At 39.6% G+C, this 12,700-nt stretch overlaps 1 protein-coding gene across 3 annotated transcripts; it reads right to left on the minus strand.

Annotated features, from left to right (window-relative positions):
* Nucleotides 1-1,036: 1,036 nt before the first annotated feature.
* Nucleotides 1,037-12,461, minus strand: spopla (speckle type BTB/POZ protein like a). Of its 3 annotated transcripts, none has more exons than XM_034212894.1 (12): nt 12,286-12,461; nt 10,971-11,053; nt 9,002-9,119; nt 8,529-8,650; nt 8,035-8,186; nt 7,810-7,937; nt 6,142-6,319; nt 4,900-4,955; nt 4,557-4,679; nt 3,209-3,351; nt 3,047-3,100; nt 1,037-2,546 (listed from the first exon to the last, which is right to left on the minus strand). In XM_034212894.1, exons 3-12 carry the CDS (start codon nt 9,077-9,079, stop codon nt 2,402-2,404), a joined length of 1,179 nt encoding a protein of 392 aa, XP_034068785.1. In that variant the 5' UTR covers nt 9,080-9,119; nt 10,971-11,053; nt 12,286-12,461; the 3' UTR covers nt 1,037-2,401. The 3 variants fall into 3 exon arrangements, with proteins under 3 accessions (XP_034068785.1, XP_034068786.1, XP_034068787.1); XM_034212895.1 differs by lacking the exon at nt 12,286-12,461 and adding an exon at nt 12,010-12,277 and having other exon boundaries at nt 2,402-2,546; XM_034212896.1 differs by lacking the exon at nt 10,971-11,053 and having other exon boundaries at nt 2,402-2,546; nt 12,286-12,454.
* Nucleotides 12,462-12,700: the final 239 nt, after the last annotated feature.

Below are 12,700 nucleotides of genomic sequence, written 5' to 3' on the forward strand. Positions count from 1 at the left end.
CATTTATGAAATCTCTGGATTGACAGTCAACAATCACAAAGAGAAAATTAATTAGAAAGGCAAACTTTGCTTATAGCTGATAGTAACCCAGCAACAAGACATGTTGCATTTAGTACTCTTACTGCATAAGCTCAAATTCATGAAGGCTGGTCCTGGTACAGATCCTAGGTACTTCATGGCTAGATTTGACATTTTCCTGACCCTAAACTTTGTCAAAATACAAAAGGAAACTACATACAGGTACAGGAGTTCAACAATATATTTTCACAAAATAGTGATTCTTTGGTCTCAAAACATCAGTTATTTATGGTGGAAATGGTGGTGTCTGCATTTTAAGTCAGGACACTCTTCTGCAGCCACACTTTGTTATTTGGACTCATATGACAAGGCTATTTTCACAAATTCACCAATTTGACCATGCCCACATTTATATTAAAGCATCTAAAGTTCTGGCACAGTGCAATTGTCCACCGCCTCTTTAAAAACCTCGTTTCCTATGACAAAACACATTTCCAATTGTGACCACGCCACTGCAGGCATCTCCTCTTTCAAGCATAACAGCTAGTGGAGGAAAGCGAAAGATAAAAGGTTGGAGAGGCATCCTAAAAGCATAGATGGTATCGGGTCTCTTCCTGGATCTGTGCCGAGAGGGGCGGACGGGGATCAGCGCGCCGCTGATGAAGACGTCTCTGTTCCGGCAGGGAAGAGCGGCCCTGTGTTCACTTTAATTAGAGTCTGTGCAGAAACATTCACACATAACACAAGAGGGGAAAAGGCCTTTCATGTGCTGTAAGGGTTCAACATTAAACATGTTGCTATGCTAATCCAGAGTGAGCACATTTTCTTTTGATTATCTCAGTGTTGTTTTCTAATCTTGCATTTAAAAAGGGGTGAGAGGGAAACAAATAATAACCTCAGCCTGACACTCGCGTCCATTAACATGGTCATTGAAAATGAAACAGTTTGGAAAATAATCACCGTTCCTTCAACTGACAGGTCTTGTCAATGGGTTCAAACAAGAAAAAAAACGCTCTTCTTCAGGCTGCTGGAAAATGGTTTAATGGGTTAATGCAGGCATTCTTGCAGACAACATCTTCATCTTTTTTGCTTCCAAACAAAAAGAAGTTCCAACATCTCGACATGACTCTGAATGATGAGTAATATCATGTAAAAACGATGCTACTCTTTTAATTTACAAAATCCTCTGAAGTGTCGGTCACACCACACTACATACGAGACGGACTGGATAAACATGACAACCCCCCCCCCATTCAAACACAGAATAACATTGCCAGTAGAAGTGATGCTCAGCATCCTACAAATATCCAAGCATGTTAGAGGAAATTGTTTTTGCACATACTCAATCCATGTCACCCTGCACAGAAATGTCAGATAATTGCAGAAAAATAAATTGTTAAAAACAAAATTGGTACTTGGACACTTTCTTTGACGATAACATGACCATGCATTAGTTTCTCCACGTTTTAGTTAACCACAATATATTGAGAATATATAATATCTGCAAGGTGGCGATAAGGACAGAAATTCTCAATTTAATCTATAACAGTTCACAGACGTATGATCTGGAATATGCCGTTCAGATGGGAGACTGAGTAAATACTTCCAATGTTTTAATATATTAGGGCCAAAGTATAGACACTTTCCGTCTCACGTGTACTTTAAGGGTCGACTTCATGGCAGATTACATCTTTTCCCCACAAATACGCAATAGAACAGACTTTCTTGTACACTGGTCTTCTGAAGATGGTTCAACTGTCATTTACATAGAAATGGTGCCATCAATATGGGGCATACACATCTTTTAAAAAGTGTAAAGAACTGACCTTGCACTGAAAGAGTTCATGCTTTTTAATGTCTAGTCACAAAACGGGCTAAACATTACAAATATATAATATTTCCCATTTAGTATAACCTTTGTTACGTTCCTATAGAACTCCATATCAAAATGACTATTCATGGGAACTAGTGCAACCTGGAGGAGGCCTGTTCTTTGTGACAAGGCAGGCACAGAGTAAAATAGACAAAGTACTCCGGAGCAGCTCCAGAGCAATGGCAGATATATTCAGGCCATTCCTTTTTTACATTACAGGGAAAAAAAGAGTAGCAGACAGCTTGACTTGCTACCCGGGCTGAACAGATTTCAGTTGGGGCAGCAAAGCAAGCAAGCAACACCAATTTTTACCAAATTGTTTTCCTCCCGATCTGCTGATGTGAGTCGTCCAAGTGCCAGCCTCCCCAAATCCCTGGTCAGAAAGCTCCACTCTTCTGTGTTCAAGTGTGTTCAGTTTTGGTGGAAATAAAGAGTGGTACCCTCGCTAGTCCTTCCTTTGTAAACCCATGCTTCACACCTCCAGTAAAGTCCTGGGGCACAGTCGGGCGGTCAGGACTGTTTTAGGCGTTTCCTGGGAAGACCAAAGGGTGGGCACTGTGCTGAAGCCAGGGCGCGGAAGGCCTCGGCTACCAAGTGGGGGTGGGATTGGATCATTGACTTCCAGCCTGCAGTCTCCATTATGTCTGTAGCATGACTGTAAGCAGAGGCGAAATGGAGTTAAGACATGACAATGTGCACATTAAAAATCAATAAGCATAAATGAGATGGTAATGACGAAGCAAATAAGGGGCACTTGATTCGAGTGTCGCGTGGTAAACTTGAAAAGGGCCATTAGCGCTTTCTGTGCATAGGTTGAAATTAATGTGGGAATAGAAACCACACCGTGGAATACAACAAAGACAGAAATACGTTTAACATGTCAAGGTGCCCTGTGACAACGCACTACATCACCTCAGAGAAAAGCTTTCCTTTGCTGCCTTCTTTTTAAGAATTCTCCAAAATATTCAATTTCCAGGGTTTATCCAGCTATGAGTCTATTAATAACTTGGATACAAAGATATGGAGCTTCAAACTGAAAAGGCAAATAGCACTCTGTCTGCCCGGGCTAAAACAATGAATTCTAATGCATCTGGTTGGGGGAGAGATAAGAGGGTGTTATTAATCTTGTGTCACATATATCAGCTAATTACATACTTGCTATTCCAGTTCTTTCCATCTTTACAGCCCAGCTGTCTCAGGACACTGCACCTATGGCGAGGAGGAGATAAAAAGGTAAGCATTCAGGGCGGGTAAACACAAATGGCAGCAGGAATTTATCACTGGAGACTTTTTTTCTTTTCTTTTTGCAATACTTGCCTGTTGATAAAATCTATGGCTTGTGCTTTGAGCTGCTCGGCACTGTGCAAGTCTGCGAGGATGAGGGTGTCGGCCACGTTCTCCACTGAAAGGCTGTTGCACAAGGCCTCCTCACACATGACCTTTAAACGCTCCAGAGCGTACTGGGGTCGCGGGGGAGAGGAGGGACACAAAAAGCAGTTGTTACACCCTTGATGCAAATGTGGGTTAGGGTTTTGTCTAAACTATTCTGAAAACAAGCTACAACTAGTTGATCAGGATCCAAAAGCAGCTGGCTCCTTAATGTGTGTTAAAGGTTTACAAACAGGAATGACCTAGTTCACCACAAGGCATATCTGATTTCACTGTAGCAATGATTGCGATGTTTTTCGAGTGAGAAGTAGGGCTGTTGCTCAAATGTCTGGTTCTCTATTCAGTATTAAGCCAAGAACAAATTCATGATGAGTACTTTATTCTTAATCTAAGCCTAAACAAGGGGAGTCTGTTATTAAGTGAAAGAATATTGTATTGTCAAGAAAAGGATTTGGGAGATCATATGATGCTTCAGTCACCGAAGAAATATTTGCAAAACTTGCTTTTATAAAGTAGCATTGATTAGAAATAAAACCTCAAGCTGATCAAATGGGGCTTTATAATGTTTACATCCGATCTGGGGACTGAGCAGCAAAGATCTTATTCTGCCTAGATGTGATGTCATGTAGTGTTATCTGATGTCATGTAGTGTTATCTTATGACATGAAGTTATCGTAAAATAGTTTTTTTTAAACATACATTTCTTTAAAAAATATTTATAATGTGTACCCTGTATGTGTACCCGTGTATCCCTGATGTCAATGTGTTGTGTATATAATGAAGGATGTTAGCATATATTATCTTGAATTAAAAAAAGGCATAGCAAGAGTTCCCTCGACAAAAACAGAGTTTCTTTGTTTCGATGTTATTCCCACACTGCCAAGATTAAACAACATTTCAGCAGCATGCTCATCGCTTGTACACAAAGATAATGGCTGACAAATATGTCATTATTGATCCACACATGCCCTAGCAATCCACTCAGTAACGTAAATCTGTAGTAATTAGACAGTCTCAAAACAGCCTTACAAACACACAGTAGGATGAAGAATGATGCTGCTGTGTGAAATTATAATTTGTACACACTTAACCATCATGTTCAAATCAGAGGAGATTAGCCTTTTAGCTGTATTGAACTTAGTGCTGGCCTGTTCACTAACTGCAGGCTCCAACAATTCATTCAATCAGTATACTAAGCACACCACCCTTTTTCTCAAACGATGAATTGTTTTCTTTACACTAACATTCTTCAGACATTGCACAGGACGACACTTACTTTATCTGCAGCTGCCAGCAAATTGTCTGCCATCTTCTCCAGGTTGGGGGCCTTTCCTGTATAGATGAAGCCCATCATTTCCTTAAACACATCCGGGTCTACGTCACTGATGTCAACACGGTTCTGCAAGGGAACACAAAAGGTTTCTTTTATGTTGCACATGTTGGGAAAACTCCCAGAAATAAGACTCACTAGCACAGAGTTAAGACGCAGCTACATGTTATACATGACAGAGCATTAATGTCTGTAAATGTTGGAACTGCTGCGTTTGTGGCACAACATCAAAATATTAGCAAAGTAGCATAAGCCTTGACAAAATGCAGTAGCAACTAATTATTCTTACCTTTTTACTCTCCTCCATTTCATGTTCGAACATAGCATTGAAGACAGGTGACCTCGCTGTGGAAGAAAAGGAAAGAATAATTAAGCACTTCTGAATATAATGACCAATCAACATCTTACTAAGCACACCAAATGTATCCTGATTTGTATTAATAGGCATAAGACACAGTTGTCTTGTAAAAATAAAAAGGTTCAGTTCTGATCTGGAATCAGTTTTGAACTATGAAAGTCTTAAAAAGTTGAGCTAAATCCGTATAGCTGCCACTTTGGCCCAATCCCAAACCACGCCCTACCCCCTCCGTGACGGAGTGAACTCCGTGGAGTGACACTCGCAGCTCAACGAGGCTCCCTCCTGTCAGATGGAGGGAGTAAATATAGCAGCAAGCTTTGGGACGGCCTCCCCTCTCTCCGGCAGAAACAGGAAATGCCGTAACTGTATGTAACAACGGTTTCAAATCAGCATCTCTTAGACAAAACGTTTAAATGAATAACTCAAATAAAACTCCATCATCTTTCATTGTGTTTCAAAGCTCTTTTAGTTTTAAACCTGATGTTTATAAGCTTCTTAGTTTTTGCAACAGTCTGTAAATATACACAACTTTATAATAAAATGCACACATTTACCTTTTTCTAGACTAAACACAGGTATGATCCTAAGTTAAAACATATGAGGTTATCATGAGGTTGTTAACATCGCAATTTATCAGTGGATGTTTGCTGGAACTACTTTTTAACAGCTTGTTTCCTGACGGACACACACAGCGTGACTCCGGTCAGGTAGAGACCGGTCTCAAGTGAGCACCGCTGCAGACTCGCTGTTTGAGGGCTTGATAGCCCACTCCCCCTCCACACTCGTTGCTTTGGAACAGCCTTAATGTGGCGGTCCCTCCGCGCGAACGGAGGGGTAGGGGGCGGTTTGGGATTGGGCCTTTGTCAGTATTTTCCCCCTGTCCACTGCAGCTCCCACCATGTCTAATGCCGACACGCAGGAGAGGAGAGCAGCCTCTCAATCTCCTGGATCCCAGCGTCATCTGGGTCAAGCAGGGCAACGCAGGGGTAGTGGGGATTAGAGCCAACTGCAGAACTAGTCTCTACAAATCAGGCCGGGAATACAGAGCCTCTGTAGCCTTTCCAGGTGCTTAGAACTCTTCACCAGAGGCCATTAAGAAGAGGAGTAGACGTGTCTTGCTCGGGCCGTTTTGGGGGATTCTCTCGCGTTTGCTGGGTCTGGGGCCGGTCTTACCTGCGAGGATGGATTTGTGGGCTTTGAACTCCTGCCCCCCCACGTAGAGGCTGCAGTCCGTGAAGCGTGAACACTCCCACAGGTTCCCCAGGTCATCAGATAGCTGACACTCCGGTACCTTCAGCATGTTCATGTTGGACTGGCCCGAAATGTTAACAGAGTCCTGGACAACGCTTACCTGTACAGGGGAAACAGCACAGAGAGAACAAAGTCTCATCAACAACCTAACAAATCGGGCAGGAACTATATATGACGGAATAGGATAACAGTCCAATTAGTTTGTAATTAGATCCATTAAAGCATATTTTTCAAGACTCTGCAGTTGGAGGACTTGCAAAAAACAATTGATATTGGAATAATGAACTTTGCTGAAACACCTAATTGATGAGAAAAGGCATTTTGTCGTTAATTTGAATGCAATTTGTTAATTTGTTTGAGTGGCAATTTCCCTGGAATTGTTGAATCTGTGTATCTGCAGTCTGGCACACCGTCTGCTCCTGCTAGTATTTGGCCAAATTCATTTAAATCAAAATCCATTGACACCTCATTTAACTTGTCCTTTGTAACAAAACTTCACGAGACATTTATTCTTCACGACACCCCGAATTCAATTATTTCCAAAACAAGCATCGCTGTAAATGATTTAAGATGGGGGAAGTATTTCACTTCCTAAAAGCTTAATGTCATCTGAAGCAAATGTCACCGGTGTGTTTGTAGTTAAATGGCACGGTGGCTTACACTCAGGTGTAAAAGTGGTCATAATAAGAATTAAGAGACTCCAGCCTTGATTCACTTCATGTTAAACCAGGGGGATAAATGCTTCAATGCAACAGGGATTAAGAGGCTTCATCAAAGAACGAAGAATGCAACCATTTAGTCATTTGTATGCCAAATAAAAACAAAACAGCAGCTCAGAAATATGGCACTGCATGCAATGAGGAAAACAGAAGCGTAACAAAAAATATCGTAAAAAAAGGTCGTTGAGATGAAAAAAAACAACAAAATGTACAGATAAAAACATCAAAGCATAAGTACTCGATGGCACATTTTCTTCCCTCAAACGATAAATGATACAGAGATTGCCATGACCTTTGGACAGATCAGAGTATGGATGGGAGGTGGAATGTGTGCATACAATATTTTACCAAATGTCAGAACAGTGTTGCACAGCAATATCAGCTGCATTCTGGGTGAAATAATGGCATTCATAAGATATAGTCACCAGCTCACAGTTGTGTACCTACGTCAAAAGTTTCAGCTTACATCCATCTGTACGTCTGACCAAAGTGTCAACTCTTTATATTTGTATCCAGACAAAACATTTGTGCAAAACCGTCATATGAATAATTGAGTTATGGGAACAAAAAAACCATTCTGTGGAGTCACAGTGACCAAAATCAAATTAGTTCATTATTCTGAATGTGAAAAATATCCTCCGTTTGTTCCCGAGATACCGTGTTGACAAGAAAAGGTACAGAAGTGAGGTCACAGTGACCTTGACTTTCGGTGCCCAAAATCTAATGCTAATCCACTCCAGGCTGAGCTTTCACTTTCTCAAGAATAGGGGGGTGTTGAGGGACAACCCAAACACGTCATAAGGCATCCCAAAGAGACTGTACTTCTTCATATTAAGAGTACACTCAAAGGAAAGAAGTGTAGATGAATTACCTCGCAGAAGAGGGTGAGCTTGTCATCCGGTAAGAGGCCATTGGCTTCATCAAGGAGGAAATCTCTCCTAATAAATTTTTTGAAACCCCAGTCTTTGCCTTGGACAAATCTATATGCTCTTTGGCTTTCTGCAACGAGAAGAAAATAAAGCCATGTCTTAGTATAAAAGTATAAAAGTATGTAAGTATAACTACACGTGGTGATGTTCTGGTTGCTTGTACTCACCCATTGCTTTTGTCTCTTCTCTTTTAGCGTTCAACAACGAAAACTTGAACTTTGCTCTGACTTCACTTTTTGGACAACTAACAAGGAGTAAATACAGTGACAGATAATCTTTGCTTTCATCATCGAGTCCCTTGGGATTGACTCGCAGACACCTGGAAAAGAAAACATAGCACATCAGTCACATCTCAAACTAGGACGACAACAGTCTCAACTGCTTTTAGCACTTTAGTGAGAACGCCAGACTGTGACGAGCCTTCAGGGGAGATTCTCTCTTGGTTTTAAAGACAGTCCAATTATCACTTGTGTGTAGAGTTCCCACAGTGCAGACATTTATGTTTAGGTGAATACAAGGGTATCAAACTGTTCAGTTAGATAAAGGCAACAAGCTAATGATAATCGTATGTGGTTTTACAAGCCAACAATTGTTTATAAACTATCTGGGGTTTTCGCATCGTTGCAAATATTATAGTCAGAGGTTTTGCTTGAGTACTGACCATTTCATCTTGTCATTTGGGCCAGAGGAGAAGGTGGAGCTCTTCAACACCTCCCCCATTTCTTCTCTGCAAAAACTAAAGTTGTTTATGGTCCACATGTACGAAAACTTCACCACTTTGACCTTGAAAGAAGAAACATGCAGAACCAATCAGACCCAAGTTTTGGTTTCTTTCCTTTTTTTTTTTTTTTTAAATATAGTCAAAAGTAAAAGATGGAATATAATGGCTTGTCATGTCAATTCAAGCTCTTTAAATAAAATAAAAAGAAACAATGTCTGACAATCCAACCAGGATTACAGTAATTTGTCAAAGTTAACATTTTGGCTAAAGATGGGCCTCCCCTGTAAATATAAATAGCATAAACTAAAAAGCTAAAATCAAATGATTGGTAGTGTGATACTATTTAAAAACATAAATTCAATTGAACTTTTTTTTAATTGAACATAATTTGATGAGTTTAGTTCTGTCCATACCTGTGTGTAACACCAGCTCTCTGCCACAGGTCCACTTGACATCTCCCCAGGAGGGGGAGGGGTGGGAACCCGTGACATCACTGGCTTCGGGGTACCACTCACTTTCGTCCTTAAAGCACTAATCATTCAAAAAGAAGAAGTAAGATTAATTTTGCCCAAAAGAACAACATCAATTACACGCAGGGAATAGATTCCCTGATAAAACTGCCGGGTCAAAGTAAGCCAGACAAAACAAAGATGGTAAAATGATTCACATAATTTGAATTGGCCAAATTCAAAAGCTCAATGTATCCTAAAGTCTTGTACTTCAATGACACGTCACATTTTGGAAATCAGTTAGTAGCATAAGAAGAAGAAGAAGAATGTAAATGCTCTCTATTGTAAGCTTTAGTATGTGCAGGGATGAGTATTGCAAATGTAACCATGGTATATAGTAAATAAAATGTTTGTGATATGTAATAAAAGTGTAGATTCACTGAAAAAACAAAGCCCCTTTCCTTTCACAGCCCCTTACTATGCAGCCAGATGAATGCTCATCCTTACCTCTAAAGCTAATCTCAATAAACCAAAAGAACCAATGAAATGACATTCCTGACATACAAGGGTGTGACAAGTGGTAGGTCTGCATTATTCCCTAAGAAACCAACAATTAGCTGCAGCCAACTTGGCCTCAAAAGGTGAACTAATATGCATTGAAGGATATTCTTAAAACAAAAGACAGGCGTTCATTTAAACAATGAATGAAAAGTCTTGCTTGCTATAATTATTCCTCCATGTAGTTTTGGCCGCTATTTGATCCCTTCCTAACACTTTCAGTCCTTCCTTCTTTCACAGACATTAAAGACTTTTTGGGCCGCAGTGGATGGATAGTAAAAATAAATGGGAATTGTGTACTCTAAAGACCTCCACTTTGGAAGATACACTCGTTGTCTCAGCCAGCTGCTCCTATTGGCTTCAGGTTCATTTTGGAATATATTTCTAGAAAAACGAGGACTCAGCTTTCACCCTCATAACATGCAATGAAACGCACTCGAAATTATTTCTGCAGGTAAAATGAGTTTGAATAATCAATTGACTATAGTTTTACTCGAACATCCCTTCCTTGATACATGAATACTAGAGCTTGAAGTGTGATTCAATGAAGCGGTGTGCCAGATTGAGCAACAAGTTCGCCTGAAGAGACTAATCTTAGATTGCAAAGATTTTAACAAAATGTAGGTATAATCTCTGAGCAGTTCATTTTGAAACAGAAGGAGACATATAGGTTGTCATCTTTTCAGTTGACCTTGCTAGTGAGCCTGTGGGGATTAAAGCCAATACAACATGTTGTTTTAAACTATATAGGCAGCCATTCTTTTACAGGAAAATACCACATTAATTTCACTTCAGTGGCAAAACTGTTAAGTCGTAACGTATAGCCAAGCCAACGCAGGAACTGCTACGTTCACACAGGCCATGATTGCTATAGCAGAAACATATTTGCAAATATCCCTCCTAGCTTGAAACTGAAGAGACATCCTCTTACAAGTGTCAGATCCTTCATCTAAGCCTCCTAACCCCATGTGTTTCACAATATACATGTCCTGTAAAGTAAACGTGCATGTGTCACTGTTGTTCTTCATGTGTATACACTGGGTTGCTTTCCCACTATTTACATTAACCTTGTTCTTTATTGTAATCTTGTTTGCGGCTATAAATATGTCTTATCTCATAATGAGTGAGATAATGTGCACTGAGGACCATGTATGCAGGGACTATAAAAGGATACAGTGTGTATGTGCTTTTAAATCTCATGAAGAATATATAATACTGATAGAAAGTAGGAACATATTTAAAGCTAGTGATGATACAGATATTTGCTAGCAATGACAAGTTTAGCAACTTTTTTGCAGAATAAAAAAGCAACTAAACATCTTTAGCTATAATATGTCAACAGAATCAAGCAGAGAGGAAATTAAAGCTTCATCACCTCTTGAATAGTTGAAATGTACAAAGATGCAATGTTTCTAAGTTATCACAGGATCCCCCATGGCCCCATCTTCATGTTCCACTCTAGGAGGAAAAAAATAGAAATGGACACAATAAACCTTAAAGTCTTAAAGTAATTAAAGTGAGCCTCAAACGTTATTAAAACCTCTAACAATAACGTCACAGTTCTCACATGAACCAGAAATGACACATATACTTGGATTCAAATGATCCCACTGACAATAAAGTGACACCACTGGAAAAATAGATCTTTTAAACGAGTGAAAAATGCCACGTTATTCAAATTGAGGGCAACAGTTAACGTTGAGATAGCAGATTGATAGCCCACAGAGCTAGGCCTTAAGCATGTTAAATGTTAACTGCTTTTGTACACTTTATCGAATAGCCTAGCATACAACTGATTGTGCGGCCTATTAGCCAGATGGTTAAATTAGCTAACTCAAAATTCACCTGCAACTTTGTTTGGCTAACACATTAGCATGAGACGTGCAACATCGCCCAACACAACATGATGCTATCAGAAGAGGCAACAAGCTAGTTTGCATAACGTTAGTTTGGTGTTGGATTATCACATCTTTACTTGGTGCACAGCATACTTTAGCCTATATACTTTAGCACAGCATACTTTAGCGGATGTGTCTACCATTAATACAGAACATCGAAACCACTAGAAAGCAACAGCTCAATAATAGCGTAACATCAGCTAAAGTGTCAACATTAATCTCCAAAACATCATCAATATCTCTTTACGGTTTTACTTCATCGCACTTGCCGTCCTTTACAATTGCAGCTAGTTTAACTAAGAATGGTATTTTAAAAGAAAAATAATTACATCACGTGAATGTGTCAACTGTGTGTGAAAGACGTATTTAGCTAACACAAGCTAACATTAATGTTATAGCAAGATTAATGTTAACTTCACTTTAGCTCAGACCGCAATTGCAGCTAACACTGATCAGCTACCTTAGCACAAATCACATTAACAATCAATCTGTTCACATATAAGACGGCTGACTTACATTAGTTACGTTACGCATTGTTGCAACACAAAACAAGCTGAGGATACCTCACGTTATATTGGTAATGTGCTGTTTAGACCCCGCATTACCCGGTGTAAAACAAAGGGCCTTCACTGATCCCTGTGACAGGATGCTAACTACCGAGCTAACGTAAACCCTCACGTTTTGGTACAATCTGCTGGTGGGAAAACAACAGCGGCTAACTAGCAGCTAGCCGAAGCTAATATCTGCACTGGCTGTTCACAAAAAGTTTAAAAAGAGATAGTGACTGCGTACCTTTCAATTTCATACTTCCATATATATCGAATAACGCATATAGCTTTGTGTCACAGTCGCTCCTTTCACCCTCCGTTACTTTAAACTCTTTTTCACTCAGTCTCTTCACAAGGTTTCTTTGTCTAATTTGTATCTGTGCTAGCTTACATCTGTCTAGCTGGCCGGTAGCTTTACAGGCTAGAAAAATATATATCGGTTGCGCATGCGTGAAGTTGGATCACATCCTGCTTTTTCTCATTTTATTCGCTTTTTCAGACATAAACACATGTGTTATTATTTAATAGTTAACAATATGCAACTATTAAATAATAAAAAGGACAATAATAAAAATTATAATAATAAGTAGTATAATAATAATAATAATTAGAATAACAAGAATGATAATTCAAATAATAATAATAATAATATTAATAAT

The sequence above is a fragment of the Gymnodraco acuticeps genome, unplaced genomic scaffold (genome assembly GCF_902827175.1).
Source record: "Gymnodraco acuticeps unplaced genomic scaffold, fGymAcu1.1, whole genome shotgun sequence".
Lineage (NCBI taxonomy): Eukaryota > Metazoa > Chordata > Actinopteri > Perciformes > Bathydraconidae > Gymnodraco > Gymnodraco acuticeps.